The sequence below is a fragment of the Sardina pilchardus genome, chromosome 23, assembly GCF_963854185.1.
Source record: "Sardina pilchardus chromosome 23, fSarPil1.1, whole genome shotgun sequence".
NCBI lineage: Eukaryota > Metazoa > Chordata > Actinopteri > Clupeiformes > Clupeidae > Sardina > Sardina pilchardus.
Genome location: NC_085016.1, coordinates 1,223,826 through 1,245,185, shown reverse-complemented (window position 1 = coordinate 1,245,185; position 21,360 = coordinate 1,223,826). Strand labels below are relative to the sequence as shown.

The 21,360-nt window shown below is 40.2% G+C and overlaps 1 protein-coding gene across 1 annotated transcript; it reads right to left on the bottom strand.

Annotated features, from left to right (window-relative positions):
* Positions 1–1,545: 1,545 nt before the first annotated feature.
* LOC134070806 (cell surface A33 antigen-like) lies at positions 1,546–19,834 on the bottom strand. Its single transcript, XM_062527252.1, has 11 exons — positions 19,565–19,834; positions 17,691–17,848; positions 17,371–17,587; positions 16,484–16,648; positions 16,225–16,341; positions 5,088–5,188; positions 4,767–4,850; positions 4,467–4,496; positions 4,179–4,232; positions 3,922–3,951; positions 1,546–3,352 (listed from the first exon to the last, which is right to left on the bottom strand). The coding sequence occupies exons 1-11, from the start codon at positions 19,620–19,622 to the stop codon at positions 3,287–3,289; spliced, it is 1,080 nt and encodes a 359-aa protein (XP_062383236.1). The 5' UTR covers positions 19,623–19,834; the 3' UTR covers positions 1,546–3,286.
* Positions 19,835–21,360: the final 1,526 nt, after the last annotated feature.

Sequence of the window (21,360 nt, the reverse complement as noted above, 5' to 3'; positions counted from 1 at the left end):
CACCAGTCAAAACTCTATGGGTGAGTAGCAAAGCTCTTATTAAATCACGACTAAAGTTCGTCCAAATACATGTGGGAGACTCAAAAGTCAAATAAAAAATGGTTTTCTGTCTGATGACACCAAAACAGAGCTTTTTGGCCAACAGACTAGATGCTCCTCTTACCAACCAAGCAGAGGAAGTGCAGTTGAGGTGAACAGCATGCAGTAGAACTTCCTCTGACTAAATTGACCCACTTCTCAGTTGATAATAGCAGTTTTTGTCAAATATTCATTTTGTACTGCAACTGTACTGAGAACTATTATATAAGTTAACTTAACTACTAGTGAATAAACTAATTATGGACTTCTAGTCCACTTTTCCCACATCATATAGCCTACTTAAAGTATATTCTCAGTAAACTACGTTTAATAGTTTATAGTACAAGCATACTTGTAAGTTTTCTATATATATACTTGAAGCATTTCAGTTGTGAGCTGATTACTGGAGCAATTCTATTGAGTTTCACATAAGACTCAAAACATCACAGTGTTTTGTATAGAGCACATCAGTGTGTGTTTCACATAAGACTCAAAACAGCACAGTGTTATGTATAAAGCACATCGCTGTGTGTTTCACATGAGACTCAAAACATCACAGTGTTGTGTCTAAAGCACATCAGTGTGTGTTTCACATAAGACTCAAAACATCACAGTGTTTTGTATAAAGCACATCAGTGTGTTGTTGCTGACTTGAAAAAAGTAATTAAAATGGTGCATGTGCGTATCATTTTGTTGCAAGAGTGACATTTTGGAAAAAGATTGTTTGGTTTCCACTGCAGGGTTTCACTTTGACATACAGTAGATGTGAGTTGTTTATCTCCAAGTGCTACAGTAGGTCTTATTTGGCTTGTGTGTGGAGGGTTGACACAATGAGTCAATTTCTTCAAAAAGAGTGCAGGCAATATAGAGTGCAGGCAATATAGAAATTGTAGTCTTCTTTACTAAAAGAGTGCAGGCAATTGATAGAAATTGTAGTCTTCTTTACTATTGTGCAACATTCAAATTGGGCAAGCGGAGTCAAAAGCTTCTGACAATTCTGTTGTTGGAATTGCTCTTAAAAGCTCTAAATGTTTTTACCATGTTGTACTGTAAGTCCCATTTGGTTAAAAGTGTCAGCCAAATGTAATGTAATTACCTTGGTGATGGCCATTTTGTTAAAAGTGAACAATAGACTTTTTTCAGATTTCTTTTTTTTGTTTTAATTCTAAGTAGCCATGCTTAACCTTTTCCTAGTTTTAGTTCAACTTCTTCAAGTGTGATGTCAGCACCTCCTCCACAGTTCATAGTTCAGACTTGCTGTGGCAGAAGATCCTACTACAGATTATTTCATATTTGGACGTTATTCCCTATTATTGTGTCTTGGAAACTATTCATTCTTTGTTGAATATATTTAGTTAGTGCCATTCTGCGGTAAGATTCGGTCATAGCCGAATCACAACCATGACCATATCCTTTAGGCCTATACCAAACCTTTTGTGAGTCTGGAAGTAGCAGAATTTTTCCAAGTGAAGCTTTAGTTAAGTTTTATTAGTCTAAGGGTTCAATTAGGGTAAGAACAAAGGACCAACAGCAACAACATATTTAGATACACAACCAAAGGTATACAATTATTCACAACAAACAAAAGCCTTAAGATATCATGCTTGTGCAGGGTTTACATGACAGTACATGTTTACATGACAGTAACCTACAATAGCACAACTGACTAGTTATTCAGTCACATATTTCAGCAATATACTTGGTCATGGCAAAGCTGCCTACTGTGTAAGCTAGGTGTGGCATGTGGAAAGCAGAGAACCAAATGTTGTGAAGTGGACAGCAAACTATACAGTACAGTAAGAACTTTAATCTGACATTATAAAATCAAGTTAAGTAATCAAGTACTACCACACAAAAAGGGTGAAGCCTGCATTGTGTCCCTTTATTGCATGGAGTGAAAAACACCTAAGAGTGGATACTGTACATGTTGGCACAATAGTGACTGACTCCCCAAAGAGGTTAGCAGGGAGTTTAACCCTTTACTAAACCCTAAATATGTCATGTGACTCAGGCACTTCCCACAGCTACTAAACCTGTTCCTTGTGCTCGTGTCGACTAGACATTCAATTTACATGCCACTCCTTGACTTCGCCTACGGACTCACGTCTACCTCGATGAAGCTATTCCATCACCAATAGTGTGAATGTACAAAACAGACATTGAGAAAGCTGCAACACATAACCGCAGAAGATGTATAATAGGCCACTCTATGTGCTGATGAAGTCATGCTAGCTAGCTATCCAAACAGATAACACTTTATCATTTATTCTAAGCAGGTTACATTTAGTGTGTATATCAGCAGTGAAGCTATAAGATAGCCTTTTATCAGGCACATGCATGTGACAAAAACATCAGCTGGCACAAGAAAATATTAATCTGCTGGTCTAATGGCATCATGAAACGTTATCGGCAGTTCCCAAGTCATTGCAGCATTGGTACTACGTTTTACAGCCCAGTAGAGGCTTTATGATCCGAAATGTACATGTTCATCTGCAGAGTTAGTCAACTCAGGGACAAGATTTTAAGGTCAGCTCTTTCATCCATAATGACTACTTTGACAGCAACCTTTTGCTTTTTTTTGTACTGCAACTGACCCAAGTAATAAGCATTAAGCAAACCTAAGTAATTAAGCATTTTAAGTGTAAATGTGAATGACCATTTAAACAATGGTCCATTAGGCTATATGTGCATGTATATGAGAGGCAGTCGTATGCTAATTGTACTGTATATGTATGTACATGAGATAGTTCATAATGTTGTTATCATAGTTCCAAATAAATTAGTAAAGCTTTGTCTCTTGGCTTCTCAGGAACTGTCAAAATGAGTCCCACATAGCTCTTGTCAAGGCATCAAACCCATATCACTGCCTCAATCCAAAGTAGCATGTAGGTATAACTTTTCAACATACTCAAAACAGAAATTAAATGGTTTGCCAGTGACGGTCACAAGATTTAGATAGCTTGTTTGTGATAAGCTAATTAGCACTGTTGGTACTGATGCTACTCTATAACTAGCCATTTTGTCCATTTGTTTCTGTTTAAAATTTAGAATAAGAGTTTCATATGTGAACTAATCACTAATTTCATGAGTATTTACTGTAAGTGAAGGGCAAATTACATCATCGGTGGATGAGAGTCATTGGTTTTGTATATTGAATCAAGGGGGACAATAGAAACTCATATCCGCTCATATTAGTTGAGCTGGTCATCTAGCGAGGCTGGCGAGGCTTGGCATGCAGTCTGTCATATGTGTCTTTGTTGCTCGTTTTCAAGTCCTGAGAAAGAGAAGGAGATGAAGACAAAGGGAAACATAACATAAACATAAACCCAAACATATACATAAATGTTATGATTATGGTTTGTATAATATAGTGATGTTTGTTTTTATTAGGCTGTTCATTAAATTGACAGTAATGTTTTATTATTGCTTAACAAAGTTATTGTTATTATATGATTGATTGAATGACTTGGCTAATGTTTATTTACTATTCTCGCATATATTCATTGTTTATTTTCTAGGTTTGCTTGTATTGATATTGTTTATATTGCTATTCTCTCTACTATAGTCTGACCAACGTTTTTAATTTGTTCACTGCTAAATTAATTATTGTATTGTTTTTGTTTGTATGTCACTTTGGACAAACGCATCTGCCAAGTAGCATAACCATGACCATAACCATAACATCAGATAATCGTGAACACATATATACATAATAATCATGGCATAACATAATCATAGGCTGCATGGTGAAAACACTTGATTATGCTTGGATCTAGCTCAGGCGTTCTGACAGTTCAGATGTTTGACAATTTGCTATGGAATGTGTAGAATTGCAATATTTACCTGGTAGACCTGGTCGTCCTTGCGACGACGCTGTGTAGAGAAACGAGCATTAGCCTATAGGCTCAGCAGAGATCATTACACAACAGTCAATAGGTGCTTACTATAGGCCTACAAGTAACATCTATTGCCTCATAGTAAACAGTGGAATTACCAAAGATTAAAATACAGCAGAATTGTACTTTGTTACTGGATTGAACTCTGAGTGTGTTGTATTACATGTGACGATAAGTGCAATTGCATAAGGATAATCATCTTACATCTCTCTTCGTTGTGATCTCTCTGTAAGTATCGTCTGTTGTTTTTTGCAAGCTCTGTGGACATAAGTTAATCATAAAATCAGTACAAAAGTCAATATGAAACAGTTTCTGTAGTCAATAAAGCTTTATTTGACTAAGTGCACATTATGAAGTGTGATAGGATATTGTGTGTATAAAGTGTGATAGGATATTGAAGTCAACAAAAATAGTTGCATCATACAGTACAGTATGTACTGTACGTATTCTGCGGTGTTAAGTAATAACAGTCTTGTAGTTTGTGATATTTACCGAGTATGTGTCATCTTCTTGTCTACGCCCCTAGAACCAAGAAAAACACGGAATGTTAGGCAGTGTCATGCAAACTCACACTTCCAAAGAGCTACTAGGTATATCTATAAAAAGTTTATGTTCAGACTAAAGTCCCAGTTCATTAGGCAACTTCAGTTTCAAAATAACACAAAAACCTGAATAGCACTCCGGTTCCTGTTTTGCAGTTGCCAATGGATACAGAAAACATAACTACGTCCAACAAACGCTATCTTTTAAAACGCTTCAAAAATGATGATAATCAGGGCGTTGAACACTTACGCGGTTAGAGCCAGCCTCCAGATCTCCACGTCCACCTCCTGAGAGTGCTTTCTCCGAACCTTGGGCGGCCTTTGGTCTGCCACACTGAGAGAACAAACAAACAAACAAACAAACAAACACACACACACACACACACACACACACACACACACACACACACACACACACACACACACACTCACACACATACACACACACACACACACGCACACACGCACACAAATAAATAAACAAGTAAAAGACGCAGTGCAGCAGGAGATACAGTAGAATAGAATATGTGCGTAGAATAGAACTACAGCAGTAGAACTGCAGGACACTCACCCTCTCTTTAACCAAGAGGGCCGTGATCATCACGCCGTAGAACATCAGGAAGCCGTCCAGGATGTAGCAGAGTTTGGGGTCAAACAGGTTCATTGATGCCTCTGTTGGGACCATAGAGCAGAATATAGACGTCAAATCATCTGTGTTTGTTATGTAGCAGAGTTTGGGGTCAAACAGGTTCATCGATGCCTCTGTTGGGACCACAGAGCAGAATATAGACATCAAATCATCTGTTTGTTGTGAAATGCCCCGTTGAAGAGTAACTTTTGTGCAGAGTCTGCAGACTGATATGTTTCTAACCAACTACAAATTAGACCAGTTTACATACATTGCCCATGAATTGGCACTGCTTTTAACTGTGTACAGCAAAGATCCTTAATTACTCCGCTTTAACCCTCTCTGTGTACAGTAGCCTACATATACCGGGTCAGTTACTGTATGTATTCACAAACGTATCTCTGCCAGCAGAAGGGCTGGGGCATCATGTTTGGGAGGCAACGTCTTCTTAAAATAACAATTGTTAGTTTGTGTAATCGTTAGCCTACTAGCGTGTTAACATGTTATAACAGAGACACTTATATATGAGGAGACACTGCACTGGAAAAATCGTCCATTGAAATGCATGGGGTGACTTCGTAACGCAAAGATGGCGGGTGTTTACACCGGTTTGCACATGTCTCGCCTCTTCTGGTGCCGTTGCTCCAATCATTTTGCCGATCCTGGGCGGTCACGCATGCGCAGTCCAGGATTACCAGTAAGAAAAAGGCTTTTTGAGCGTTAATTTGATACAAAACCACCAAACCTTTTCAACGATTTTAGTCTGATTTTCATCGTGATTTCAAACATGTGATTTTTATGTCCCTTACACCTCTGAACATCCAGCTCTCTCCCCATTCATTTAGATAGGGCCTGGTCTTGTTACGGTCAAACTCGCTGCCCGACCCCATGGCCAATATGGCTTCCGAGTGACGTGACTTGCCTTAAAAGGACTTTGGTTATAGGCTATCTGGGTAGTTTCACCCCTGTGTAATCATTAGCCTACTAGCGTGTTAACATGTTATAGGCTATCTGAGTAGTTTCACCCCTGCTTGACATTCCCTCCAGGTGTCTGCACAAGAAGGTGTCTCACATCAACCTGAAACTGAAACTGCACTGTGGCTAGCTCCAGTATCCAAACAAGCTACAAGAAGCAAGCTCTTTCCGTCTTAAAGTGATCCACTGTAATTGAGCAAGTTATTTACGAAAGAGCATGTGATTTGAATGTTTTTTGTCAGTTTAACAATGTAGCCCAATATATCACATGGCATCAACAAATGTGCCAGTGCTACCACTTAGGCCTACTGTATGTGACGCTGTAATGGGGCAAACCCTAATGTTATGTTACTATGCCTATACCAAAATTATGTAATATTTTGTAATGTGCATGTACTGTGGTAAAAAAAAAATGTTTTATTTGTTTTATTTATACAATGTAGTTAGCTGGTAGTCAGTGTAGCAAAATGCACAAAAACGTGCTATATACCAAAAATGGTTCTTTACAGTTGTAGTCCACCCTAAGGGCTCTCTAAAGACCCCAAGAACCCTTTTTTACAGTTCTGCTATTTGGGCTTATAATTGTATTTATAAAAAAATGTGTTTGTAAAAGATTATGGTTAGCTAGTTAGCTGGTTAGGGAGCTACTGCAGCCGGATTACAGTAGCGCTGTTACTACTCGGCTTTGAGAAAAAGAGATGAAAGGGCAACAGGTTTCCTGACAGGAGCGACGTGCACACGTCTCATAAACTTCATACAGAGCGGAAATATCACACTGCCACCTGAAAATAGAAAAATAAAAGACCAAGAACACGCATCTCTTAACACATGAAAGTGGAAGAGGAAGCGGAAGCCCTGTCTGTTCTCAGGCCTCAAGCTTGTCCTGTAACATGTGAGTCTCCTATAGAAATGCAGGTTAGAGGGCCTCAAGCTTGTCCTGTAACATGTGAGTCTCCTATAGAAATGCAGGTTAGAGGGCCTCAAGCTTGTCCTGTAACATGTGAGTCTCCTATAGAAATGCAGGTTAGAGGGCCTCAAGCTTGTCCTGTAACATGTGAGTCTCCTATAGAAAGGCAGGCTAGAGGGCACTGGTGTGGTTATAGGCAGGGGCGCCGCCAGAAATTCTGGGCCCCATGAAAGATTTCGATGAAACATTGACATTGAAACTTGTTTGTATATGTTTATGAACAGTTGTAGTATGATACGGCATCAAGTTTCCCCCATTTCGATCATTGCAAACAGACCAGGACATGTTTAACTTTCATGTCCTCAATCGGGATTGAAATGTAGTATAATTTAATTTTTAGGCTACATGGCCAATTAACGTCAATTTTCAATGTAAGATTACATTGAAAATTGACGTTCATTGGCCATATCAAACTACTGTAAAACAATAATGGAAGTGAAAGTGTGGACATAGACATAATAGAGTAGCCTGAATAAATAAATCCATTTAAGGAATTACAAAAATAGATAAGAAACAAATAGAGCGGAACTGTTTTGCTTCAATTAATTGTGGAAAGACTTCTCTCCACATGGGTATGACCCACACACACAACTAACATTTACAAATAAACACTAATCTTAACCAAATTAATAACAGGTCATTTCTGTAATCTCATTGTATTTTATGGTAATAGAGACCCAATGTCCTCAAACGAGGACATCGTTTTTCTCAAAAACTACTTGATGTACAGAGGTGACATTTTTCTTGTATGTTTATGAAGCCCTACTAAGCCAAAATAACTGAGTGAAATGAAAAATGCATTCAAAACTGTCTGAATCACACTGAATAGACTGATGCCTTACAATGAAAATGCCACATATGGAACATATCGGTTTTCTTTTATGAGCAAATATTGTTAGGCCACTATGCAGTTCTTTCAAGCCAAATGTTCATGTGTTGAGAAAACGTGCATGCATCACTCTATCAATATGGATTCATAACATTCTGTATGCACATTATGGATACTTCAGAGCTCTCCAGCAAACATCATCAGGGTGTCAATCATGTATTCCAATTGTTGTTTTTATTGACTTACTGTATTGTGATCAAATGTATGCCTTGATGAATAACTAGGCTAGCTATTGTATTGTATTGTTCACCTCCTCCTTCAATTGGGATTTGGGTTGATATGAGGGCTGGGGTCCTATTCCTGAGGCTGAATCTGTAGTGTGTATGTTGAGAGCACCTCATTAGTTATGAAGCCGGTTCTTAGCGCCAGCAGTCGTGTAAGCTAACATTTTATCTTGCATAGTCTAAAGTAAAGTAGCCTGGGCTATTGGAAGTGTCAGTTTATTGCATATAATTAATATATTGTATATTACATATTATGTCGTTTTGAAAAGATACTGCATACCCAGGTTTGTTCACGTGTTGTTGCGGAATTTTATGCTGTTAATACAGAAGCCTTATTTATTGCTGAGGTCAAACATGATAATCATCCACACCTCACGCATCTGGACTACCCGTGCTGTGCTGTGCCGTGCCGTGCCGTGCTGTGCTGTGCTGTGCTGTGCTGTGCCGTGCTGTGCCGTGCTGTGCTGTGTGACTCAGTGCTGCCAAAGCTCCCCGTCGACCCTCTCTATCTCTTGCGCTGTGCTGTGCTGTACATGATTCAGAGCTACCAAAAGCTCACATAGATAGATAGACACTTATGTGACACTTATAAAAACACAACACTCATGAAAACACAGTAGTAGGCCCTACCGCAATTTCCCAACTATAGGCCGCCGCTTATACATTGATTTTGCTAAATTTCTTCAGTTATGAGGTTAAATACATGGGGACAGTTCATATGAAATGGATATGGCTTTGTTTCATTTAACTTGCATGAAACACTGTCCTGTGGCTTATACAGAATGCGGCTTATGCACAGGAGATTACTGTACTAGATAATTAGTGCGCCCGAAACAGGTCTGTTACACAGTCTTATGGCGGCCGGAACAAATTACCTCCTCACACACAGAGAAGACAGCACAGCGTAGTACCAGAGACAGAGAGGGTAGAAGAAGAGCTTTTGCACAGCGTAGTACCAGAGACAGAGAGGGTAGAAGAAGAGCTTTTGCAGCACTGTGTTCCACGCAAAATATCACTGCGTTGCAGGTAATAACCTTGACCTTGAGGCTGGTGAACTTAGTATGGGCAGAAAATAGTTACGTTTTTTTAAGATAATAAAAATCATTTTACATGCCATTAGTCATAACAAGTCAAAGCGGCAAAGTCCGAGTCAAGTGTCGAGTCAATAGGAAGTTTAAGTCAAATTGCCCGTCATTTCTAATTTTGTCAAGTCGAATCTACTCATCAAAATCTTGACTCAAGTCCAAGTCATGTAGCCCAACTCAAGTCCACACCCCTGTTATCATGTCTTCATACTCATAATCATATACAGTATAATCTGTACAAGAATGACACATGCAATTTCAGTATAATCAAAAACGTTTCTTGCATGTTCCTTTCCTTTGGAAGACGCCAAATCAAGTCAACATGGGGGGAGAACCGGGTAGGATGAGTTTGCAGGTGTTGCTGCTTCTGTTTATCAGTTTTGGTTTCGTCTTCCCTGAATTGATCGGCCTGCCATTTGTCATGTCTGAGGGAGAAGGTGATGGTGTTTCAGACGAGATCACCCTGAAAGAGGATCTAGATGGGTGGGGCCAGACTAGATCACCCCGAAAGAGGATCTAGATGGGTGGGGCCAGACTAGATCACCCCGAAAGAGGATCTAGATGGGTGGGGCCAGACTAGATCACCCCGAAAGAGGATCTAGATGGGTGGGGCCAGACTAGATCACCCCGAAAGAGGATCTAGATGGGTGGGGCCAGGCTACATGTGAGGTACTTCACAGATGGCAAGGAACGATTCCTCAAAATTCTGTCACATGATACAATTTACAGTTTACAGTTTCTTAGAAAAAGTGGTGCCTCATCTAACCACTCTGCTGGGTCGACTATACAATGCAATGTGATCCATGGAAGTGAAGTAAATGCTTAAGTGCTCTCCGATCACAACATTTGACAGCTGTTGCTGTCCTATTTAAATGACTCAATTCAGATGGAACTATTTTTTGTCCTGCAGAGCTGCATTTAACTTTGCTGTTACCACAGTGGTTTTCAGCGTGTACGCCCTGTGTGCTGTCGTATACCTTCCTCTCAGCTCAACATTAGGACACCCTCTCTGGGTGTCATTCCACTCGGGCAGCTGTTCCCCCCCCCCCCCCCCCCCCCCACGCACTTCCTTATACGTCCTACGACTCGGCTCGCCCACCATCCACTTCAGCTACAGTATAGCCTATAGAGTTTAACAATGATTTCACTTCAGCTGCAGTATAGCCTATAGAGTTTAACAAATGATTTCCTTTAATGTCATGTTCCCATATCATTACAGCCCGATTCAAAATTATTTATTTATTCATGAATTAATTACAGAATATTTGAAAAGATAATTATTAACACCTTTCCGCCATAACCCTTCTCATCTCGCGTACCCCCCAGAAGCAGCTGGCGTAGGCCAACACGCATCACCTGGGCCATGCCAACACGCATCACCTCCTAATCGCTGCACTGGGCCATGCCAACACGCATCACCTCCTAATAGCCATCAGCACCTCTATCCACAGACTGGGCATCGCTGCACTGGGCCATGCCAACACGCATCACCTCCTAATAGCCACCAGCCCCTCTATCCACAGACTGGGCATCGCTGCACTGGGCCATGCCAACACGCATCACCTCCTAATAGCCACCAGCCCCTCTATCCACAGACTGGGCATCGCTGCACTGGGCCATGCCAACACGCATCACCTCCTAATAGCCACCAGCCCCTCTATCCACAGACTGGGCATCGCTGCACTGGGCCATGCCAACACGCATCACCTCCTAATAGCCATCAGCACCTCTATCCACAGACTGGGCATCGCTGCACTGGGCCATGCCAACACGCATCACCTCCTAATAGCCACCAGCCCCTCTATCCACAGACTGGGCATCGCTGCACTGGGCCATGCCAACACGCATCACCTCCTAATAGCCACCAGCCCCTCTATCCACAGACTGGGCATCGCTGCACTGGGCCATGCCAACACGCATCACCTCCTAATAGCCATCAGCACCTCTATTCACAGATTGACTAACTCTAGGCCCTGTGTTTTACATACTCCTGAACATGTTGCGTACTGATACCACTGACCCCAGGGTCTGTGTGTGTTATATCAGGCTACCCACACTGTATGGTGATCCCTTCATGGGGGGTGGGGGGATGGGTCCCCCAGCATCTACGAGGACTTGTTTCAGCATCTAAGGGGACTTGTTTTTTAATGAACAAAGCAGCTAATTAAGGGACAATGGACACCACAGCGATCAGTTATCAATAAAAAATAATGCACGTTCGAGATGGAAATGTGGGCCCGACATGCAGCACAGTATTCACACCTCATAAGCACATTATTTTTCGATTTCGATGAAATCAGCGTCTGGATCCAGGAGGCGGTGAGCGGTTAGCGCTCTGAGTGCTTTTCTAGTCTATAACTCACAATGTGACAGTGCATTCAAATGTCACACGACTAGTCGGCAAAATAATGTACAAGTGTGTTAATGGCCCCAAAACTGGAGCTACTTCATCGAGTGTATTATAAATAACTGACGTTCTAAACACCACACCACAATAGGAAATTCAGCCAAGCAGTTGTATGATGTGTGTTATTGATTAATTTTCACCGTTTGTGTTCAGTGGTTAAATGTTGTCTGATTCTTATAAATAGTCTGCTGCTGTAACATTTGACTTTCCTTTCATGGTATTCATATCTATATTACACATTTATTTTATAAATAAAGACACTGAATAATTAGTCTAATTGCAATAAAGATCTTTACAACTTTGATTACACTAGTTTTTGATGCTGTCAGTAGAAGCAGTCATTGCAAGTAGAAACAGACATAGCAAATGTCACAACTAAATAGGCTACTGAATACATTATCAAGTCTGTGCTGTGAGAGGCTTTCATACAGAATGTCTCTGTTGCAAAACCACCTGTGTGCTCTTCTCAAAGCGCTGCGACTAAACAGCTAAACCACAAGCACGCTGATGTGCTGGGGGTGATATGGTGCACAGGAAGCTCAGCTCTGCGGCCCAAACATGTACATGTAGCTGAAACCTCCCTGCCTGTGTACACCACAGAGGCACACAACAATCTCACAACTAAACTGAATAAAACCATCGCTTATTCAATCGTGTGATTTTGATGCAGTCAAACTTGTGAAGACCAAGTCCTCAGATTGTAATCGGAGAGGCTTATTTTCAAAAGAGGGGTTTCTGAAGTGTACAACATCTTTCAATGGAAGACATATCTGAAGACGAATGCTACAAACAGTAAACATGACCTCTTTACTACCAATCAGAAATGTCAGAGATGTCAGACATATTGACACAAAGGGATTTCAGCGTCTGATTCTAATAAAAGCTTTACTGCACACAGAGCACAGGGCAATGCCATGCAACACAAAATTACCATAAGGGGCATACTGTATATTGTGCAGCAAACACACACCCTTTAATATTATTCTTTCGTCACATATGTCAAAATCATAGATGTATATATATATAGGACAAAATGGAATGTTGCTTTGGTTGCTGCAAAAGTATTCTCTGTTCTTAATGACTACCCTGGTGAGTGACACTCCTTGTTGCTATGCCTCACTAATAGACATGATGAACATGTTACATAGCATAGCATGTTTAAAAAAAAAAATAAAAAAAAACTGTATGAAATATTTCATATTCAAGGTTATTTGCTGAGAATATTGAATTTGGAGATACATTTTTGAAACACTGTAACAGAAATGTAACATCTAACATGCTGAAGCTTTTGAAGTATTGCTGCTGAAGCTAAAAGAAACAGCACTGGGATGAGATGGTATGAAGTAGAGTACAATAATGTTTTGTCAACATAACATGTTTTGGGTTTGTGTGAGAGTATTTTCCCTTAAAGTTTACAAGAAGCTGATGAAGATCGTCTGCTAGTTTTCCACTAGAGTCATCTGCCTGTGACGTCAAAAGACAGCCTACTCTCTTTAAATAAAATAACAAATTCTGTGCTCTCCGGGAAACCCTTCAGGCTTACACGTCCTTTCGTTTTGACTTGTTAATTTATTCATATGCATTTCTTCATTTGACAGATGTCGTTTTCTTTGTAGACATATTTGTAGACACTGAAGTCACAAACAAAGTTTTAAACGTTACTGTTACATAATTGTATTAGATATCAACTTTATTAAATGTTGGGCCTACAGTATATTGTTAATGTTGTCAATGTTAACTATGATTCATAGTTTTTACAAAACAAACACTGGAAAATAGTACTGGCTGACCACACACACACACACACACACACACACACACACACACACACACACACACACACACACACACACACACACACACACACACAGTACTGGCTGACCACACCATGTGTGTGTTCATTTTCCGCATTGTTAACTGCAGCTCAGTGGAAAAATAAACATCTTGCTCATATTGCTGGTTAAGTGTAAATCTATGTTCCCCACCCTTCCCCCAAACACACACACACACACACACACACACACACACACACACACACACACACACACACACACACACACATATACCCCGCACACAGACACACACACACGCACACCTCGCACACACACACACACACACACACACACACACACACACACACACACACACACACACACACACACACACACACACACACACACACACACACACACACACACACACACACACACACTTCCCTTTGCACTTCCTCCATCACACACTACAAAGATGATACTGTACCTAATACACACTTGACACCCTGTCGCTTCACGTTTCCCAGATTAGGCCTTTTAGCTATCTGTTTGAAATCTTACTTGCCGCACATCCGAGTTATTTTAAAAGTGTGACAAATGTTGTGAAACACTGTAGAACAGCATCAGATAGCTGTACTGATAGGTGTACAGTTGAACCATACTTCATGGAAAGGACATAATTATTGTGTAATAAAAAAGTTACATAACAGAGTCAAAACTGTTCCTTGCTTGCTATGTACAGTATTGCTACATATATATAATTTAAACAAGGCCTGCAGGAATCTATAAACACCAACAGTGTTACATTTCAATATCTCCTATTGCATTTCTATATTCATTAATACCTTTTTGAAACTTTTGTTGAGATGTTTGTGAAACTATTTGTTATAACAGTTAATAGCTTAGAGTTTACAGTGCCATCTGTCCCATGAGCAAAGTTCCCTCACAATGTTAAATCTTCACCAATGCCATCCATGTTGTCATGATGTAGTTAGGCTTTTACTCCATTCTCATTCTCAGCCTAAGTTAGGCTTTTACTCCATTCTCATTCTCAAACACAATCCAAGCGGTTTAGGCGAGTGAATTTATTCTCATTCCAATTGTGTAACCTTAGGCTATATTATTATCATATTGGAATATTCATGAGAAATGAAACATATGTCAATGCATGTGTTCAATATATCTATCTGTCTAAAATGTACTGATTTGTAGTGCATTCATAGCATTATGTAAAAGGGTGATTTAAAATGGATACAGATGTAATTCACATTCATACTGTATATTCAACAGCACAACTGATTTTTTGTTTTCACTACACTTTTGTATATTTTGATCACAGATAGTTTTGTATATAGTCTCAAAATAATGCAAAATAACGCAAAGTAAAACTGTATAATGATGAGCAAACAGACATGTAGGCCTAGGCCTTGCCACACACCTGACTTGAATTCAGCCAGAGCATACTGTACACTGGGTCTACCACGTCTACCTCATGTCATTGCGGACGAAGACCGTGCTTTAAAATGAATGCATGTAAAGATAGAAATCAATGTCGTGTCAATGTCCGAAAAGTTTCTTTTGAGGTCAATGGGTGTCGACTCTACATCAAAAATGTAAAAATATACTGATCGCGTTAAAATCTGTCGGCGTGAAGAGGAGAGAACCCAAGATGGCAGCTGTACCGGAGCTACGGATTCTTAAAGCTCCCGTTCACAAAGCTTCGTTTGCCGCCTTCACAGAGCTGACCACTCTGCATGACCGTGGCTCCAATTCATAGAGTAAATCTGAGCTGATCTACAGGAAATATAGTGAGTGACCATCAGGATGTGTTAATATTCTCACCTGCAGAGGGGATCGTCAAGACCATGAGAAGACCAGAAACGGTTGTTTGCCAGGCCATTTCAGCTTCCTAAGTTGGGATTCTTGAGGTATTATCTCTTTAAAGTTCTTCTTCTTCTTCGCTATTGTTTCTTTTACTGATTTGGTTTCTCTCTAGAGCTTGTGCCCTTCTGTAAGGTGCTGAGCCTCCAGAACGGTCTGTAGCACGGCGACTCTTCAAGTAAGGAAGTCACAGAGTTGCGAGAAGTTTTCTGCTGTTGCTCTCAGTCTCACTCACAGGAAGTGGATCGACCACACTCCACCTGTGACACATATGCTCCACCTACAGATGTGAGCTCTTTAGCGTTACCATACCGACCGCTTCAGCCACCTGCAGTAGCTCTTGCACATTACATATCCTTCAACAGATACACATGTGCACACATGCAGTGCACCATATTGTATTTCCTTCATGTGCAATTTCACTTAAGAATAATTACTCTGTTAGTTAAACTATATATATTTACAAATATATTTTTATTAACCAGTAATATTGTTCAAAACAGCACCAAACCTCATCAGTAGCTGGCTCAGGGTCCTTCCTTACATATTAAACAAAGTAGTTAGTAAACCTTGCGTTTATTACAGAAGACTGTTAAGAACACATCAAGAATCTGGGTGCGCCTTTTGGAGATGCTAGTTTGTGATTGGACCCAGCAAATGTGGACAGGAAGGAGACATAGATGTGCAGGTTTCCAGCCTGAGCTGCAGCGTGAAATCCAAATGGCCGGCAGGTCAGGCTGGGCTACCTAGCCTACGGTGCAGCATAAGGCCCAATTATAACTCTTTATTTAACTTTGGAGACACATATGTATATATGGTCAGTGTGGTGACAGCGGGATTCTAGAACTCTTTATGCAGAGAGAAATAAAGACAATCTTACGTGGCATGACCGAGAGCGTCATGTTGCAGGTGGCCGATTGGATCTTATTGGAGGACGTGCAAACGTAGTAGCCAGATGTCTCGGAGGTGATGTTAAAGAGGGACAAAACTCCGGCCACTGCAAGATATCATGACTACCCTGTATTAACTTCTGAGAATAAATACAGGTGAAATGAACGAATGAATGAATGAATGAATGAATGAATGAATGAATGAATGAATGAATGAACACAAACACTTTCACACGTGTAATTCCTTACCGTCGGTAGCTTTAGGGGGGAGAGGCCTGGGTGTGTTTCTGACGTCATGGCTTTGCCACTTGAATGTGGGTGTCGGGGAGCCCTCCTCTGATTTGCAGGTGAGTTTGATATCCTGGCCGTACTCCTCCGTCCCCTCAACCGCACAAATGGGTGGAGATGGAGCCACTAAAGAGGATGAGAAAGGCAGATTACTACACTGCATTCATACACTTCATTCAGACAGTTCTCATGTGGATTTAACATGTGACTCTCTAGGCCAAAACCAGTCGAATGTCTTAAGACGCCATATTGGGGTGCATTGGGGTAAAAGGCCTGCATTGTGCGGCTTACGATCGTTGCATTTCACATGATGGCATCATTTCACAGTGTAACGTCTACTATTGGAATATTGTTGGCAGGAATACGACTTTTGGAATGTTTTTATTGAGATGGAGTAATCAATAAGTCTTTACAGGATTACGCAATTACATGATCTGTGTCTTTATTTTGCCACTGCTATGGACATGTCATATACATTTCTTCAGTCTTTACTGCAGAGCTCTACAAGATGTGGTGTTGTAGTGCATTATCTGTGGTAGTGTACTGTCTAAGTGAAATGGTCATCATTTGGATTTGATGAGTCACTGGGGTGGCTCGCTCGGTCTCTGTTAAAGCAGTGGCACATTTGCGTGCGTCGAACATGTGCGTCATTGATGCGCAGTCACAACTGTGGTGCAGACCAATGCGGACAATATATTTGTGTACGCATCATTGGAAAGCTTTTCTATGGCCTGTCATGAAAACATAGTAACGCAATCATATATGGTTTCAATTCAGTGTTTATCATTTAAAAGTGCAGTTCAATGAATAAGGCCCGACATTTTTTTATTAATTTCAAATGGCCTTACCTAGCACCACCAGTCTGGCAGTGTCAGTCAGTTTACCCTCATCATCTCCAGGGACTTGGATCTTACACTCATATTGTTTGTTGTCCGCAAGCGCTATATTGTTCAGCTTTAGGTTAACACTTCTCCCGGGAATGTTATGATCTAGTGAAACCCGACCTTCATACACACTCTTGATGTCCAGCTGCTTGATTGAACTGTCGTATGTTAGTATGGTAACCTGGGGGGTAAAACAAAGGTAAGAAAGCCGAACAGAATCAAGCAACATTTATGATTAAAAGCCTACTTGACATAACAAGGAAAATAATTGATAATATATTCACCTCTTTGCCTTGGTCACGTTCCACAGTCCATGTTACAATTGGTTTGGGATCAGCCACTTTGGATGTGAATGAACATGGCAGAGTGATATTGTCTCCACGGGCAAACTCGTAGACCTCTTCGGGGATGGTCACAGTTAAAGCCGTGACCAAGGAGAGTCCTTCAACACAGATATATGTATAACGAGGGCTGAGAACCAAAGTGACATTTCACCAACTTTACAGGAGAGCCAAAACAAATCTAACTGCTTCTATATGTTCACAGTTAAAGACCTTTGGTTTTTGTTCAATAACTCTATATTTTTGTCAGCTAAGAGAGCTCATCAAGAGCTTTCAGGTGATATATATAACTCAATTTTGACCAAAATGTCACTTACACCCCTTTGGTTCTCAGCCCTCGAAATAAAGGTCAGTCATGACAGAAAGAGAGGGCACATATGCAAAAACAGTCATGATTGACAACTTGTCTCATAGTTATTTTGATTGAGTAGTCATTGGAACACTGTCTTGAGCTCTGCTTGGGGAAACCACAGAGAGCAGAGTAATAAGCTTTAGAATGATAATAATAATAATAATAATAATAATAATAATAATAATAAGCTTTATTTATATAGCACCTTTCATACAATACAGCTCAAAGTGCTTTACCTTTGGAATATGTTACACAGGAAATGCATTACATAACATAAAATGCTGTACAACCTATAAAAAATAACATTTCCCTCATACCAAACCCCCCCGCCAAAATATATCAAAATAAAAACTGTACAGGTTTCTAACACAACAAACCCTTCCGCCTGAAAGAAAGGCCATGGTCACACCCCAGTCACCCACAGTGAATTTCATCTGTCGAATCACAGTATGCCTTCTTCCAGGGGACAGCAATGTCTATCTTGAATCATACTCTTCAGGTATAATAATCCTTGTCTTGTATTACTTGTCTCATCAAGAGCTTTCAGGTGATATGTTTAACTCAATTTTGACCAAAATGTCACTTACGCCCTTTGGTTCTCAGCCCTCGAAATTATGTGTATGAATTTCTTTGAATTTCATTGAATTTCAAATCCACTTCCTTTAATTCAAATTCGAATTGTAATTCTGCATCCTGTTTTTGACCTTTCGTCATTCTCAATTAAATTCTGAATTTTGCACAAGCCTGATTCATACTAAAGTGCCACACATATTAAACATTTATATTACCATACTATTTTTCACTATTCCTAAAAACACAAGCGGAAATGCAGGCTCTTATGATTACATGATCAAACAATGTAATGGGTGACAAAAGTTACAAGTGATTTGATTTTTTTTTTTAGTTTTGGCAAGATTGTATAAGATATTACATGAAAATGTATCTGCCTGTATACATAGGTAATGACAAAACATTTTACACTTATTACTTACTTTCATTATTGACATCTGACAAGGGGTTACAAAAATATTTAAATGACTGAATAAATCTTAAGCACATCTACAGACCAGTCGTGTTGCCAGGGCCTCGTTGCAGTCTCAGCGATGGTTATATTTGGTGGCAGTGTACCCTTAATGACGACTGTATTACATGAGCCTTTCACTGTAGACCACAGTGACGTTATCATTTTGAGTGACCTTAAAATAATGAACATACCTATTTTTCTATTGACACGCCTGTACGAACGCTTTGTTCATTTGACAACTTATAAACTTCCTTGAACCCTTGGCAGTAAAATGATGCTGTAGGAACCAGACATGTATCACACTTGGCCACAATGTGCCAGGTTAAGATCATGATGTTGCAGAGGGCATGATCTGAGAATTCCTACAACACAAGTCCATAACAAACATAAATTGTGTGACAAGCAAAGATTTAATATGTAAGCAGTTAAAAAAAATCTCACCTGAAGAGCTGATTGCCACGACCACGAGAAGGCCAGAAACGGTTGTTTGCCAGGCCATATCAGCTTCCTATGTTGGGATTCTTGAGGTCCTTTAAAATTCTTCTTCTTCTTCGCTATTCTTTTTTTTACTGATTTAGTTTCTTTCTAGAGCTTGTACATGACTGTTTACTGCTGACCCTCCAGAAATGTCTGTAACACAGTGCCTCTTCAAGTATGGAATCCACAGAGCTGTGAGAAGTTTTCTGCTGTTGCTCTCATTCTCACTCACAGGAAGTGGGTTGACCACACTCCACCTGCCCATTGAAAAGTGGTATATCATTAGCAATGAGCCAGAGCTCAAAAGCAGCCAGTTACACTCACCCCACACACACACACACACACACACACACACACACACACACACACCACACACACACACACACACACACACACACACACACACACACACACACACACACACACACAGTAACTGTAACCAGAAATGAAGACTGTGGTTATTTTCAAGGTGCCTGCAAGCCAGTTTATGTCATAGTGCCTATAAAAAAGTAGGCCTATTCACCCCCATTGGAAATGTCCACTTTACTGCTTTTATAAAGGGAATCTTGATCAATTTAATTTGATCTTTTTTACAATAAATTACAAAAGCACCTCTTTAATATCAAAGACAAATCACATATTCACCCCCCTTAAAGTAGCTGACCTAAATCAGCGGTAACCACCTGCACCAGTTATGCCAGACTCGTATTTGGCAATTGTAGCTTTAATTGTTAATGAAAAGGTTCTTGTAGCCTGGTCAGTTCTGCTGCTCTCTTGCTCCCCCACTACTGGACGTCACTAATAGGGGTTAAGAATGGGCATAGATTAAGTCACCTGACCTTATGGGAGCGGGCATATCTATAGACACCTGGGGTCCTTAGATCACTAGCGTTTTCACCTCACAAGCTCAGCTGGGGGGCGGGGAACAGCGGTTCATGTGTGGCGTTGAATGTAAGGCCTTAAATTGTTCCTCTTTCTGCTTTTTGGTTTTACCAGTTGTGCCCGAGGAAAATAAGTATTGAACATTCAACATTTTTTTTTTCATTAAGTATGCTTCCAGTGAGACTATTCACAAGGAATTTTCACCAGATATATTAGTATTAACTTAGCTAATCCAACCTTACTGTTGCAAATCATATGAATGGAACTGTGACTCACCCTATAAATACCGTACTGGCAGTGAGGTTTGGAGGTGGAGGCATCATGGTGTGGGGCTGTTCTTCATACTGAAGATCGGGATTCACAATTCACATTCTTGGAATCTTCAATATTAAAAGACTCTCTTTAAAAGATGGGCCAAAATCACAGTGTACAAGCACCTTAACAAGCAGATAGAACAAACAAGCAAGCAAGCAAGCAAGCAAGCAGGCCCAGCCCTTTAAAAGGTCAAAATAATTACACTACAGCAGATGAAACTTAAAACAACTTTATTTCATGTAGTGCACACAGACAAATCACACAAAGTTCTTTGAATAGCAGAGCAACATTTAAAAGTGCTTCACAAACATATTTTCAAACACTTCCCTTTCAGAAATTCACAATGATCTAAATCATAGACTGCTTTGATAGTCAAGAGCAGAGTCTATCCTGTGGTCTCACTTGATAAACACAAAACCCTTGCGTAAAACAGAGGCCATACCTAGAAAAGACAACAGACAATCCCCCGAAAATACTTTGGCTGTGTTTTAATATGGCAGTTCAGATAGTTGCTATGATGACAGACTACACTAGAAAAACCCACCAAACTCACCATGAAAAAT

Coding starts and splice junctions, on each gene's coding strand:
- LOC134070806 (XM_062527252.1), bottom strand. CDS start 19,622: ATGGCCTGGCAAACAACCGTTTCTGGCCTTCTCGTGGTCGTGGCAATC. Junction 17,849..19,564: donor CGTGGCAATCAGCTCTTCAG/GTGAGATTTTTT, acceptor TCTGTGTTGAAG/GACTCTCCTTGGTCACGGCT. Junction 3,353..3,921: donor AGGACGACCAGGTCTACCAG/GTAAATATTGCA, acceptor TCTCTTTCTCAG/GACTTGAAAACGAGCAACAA.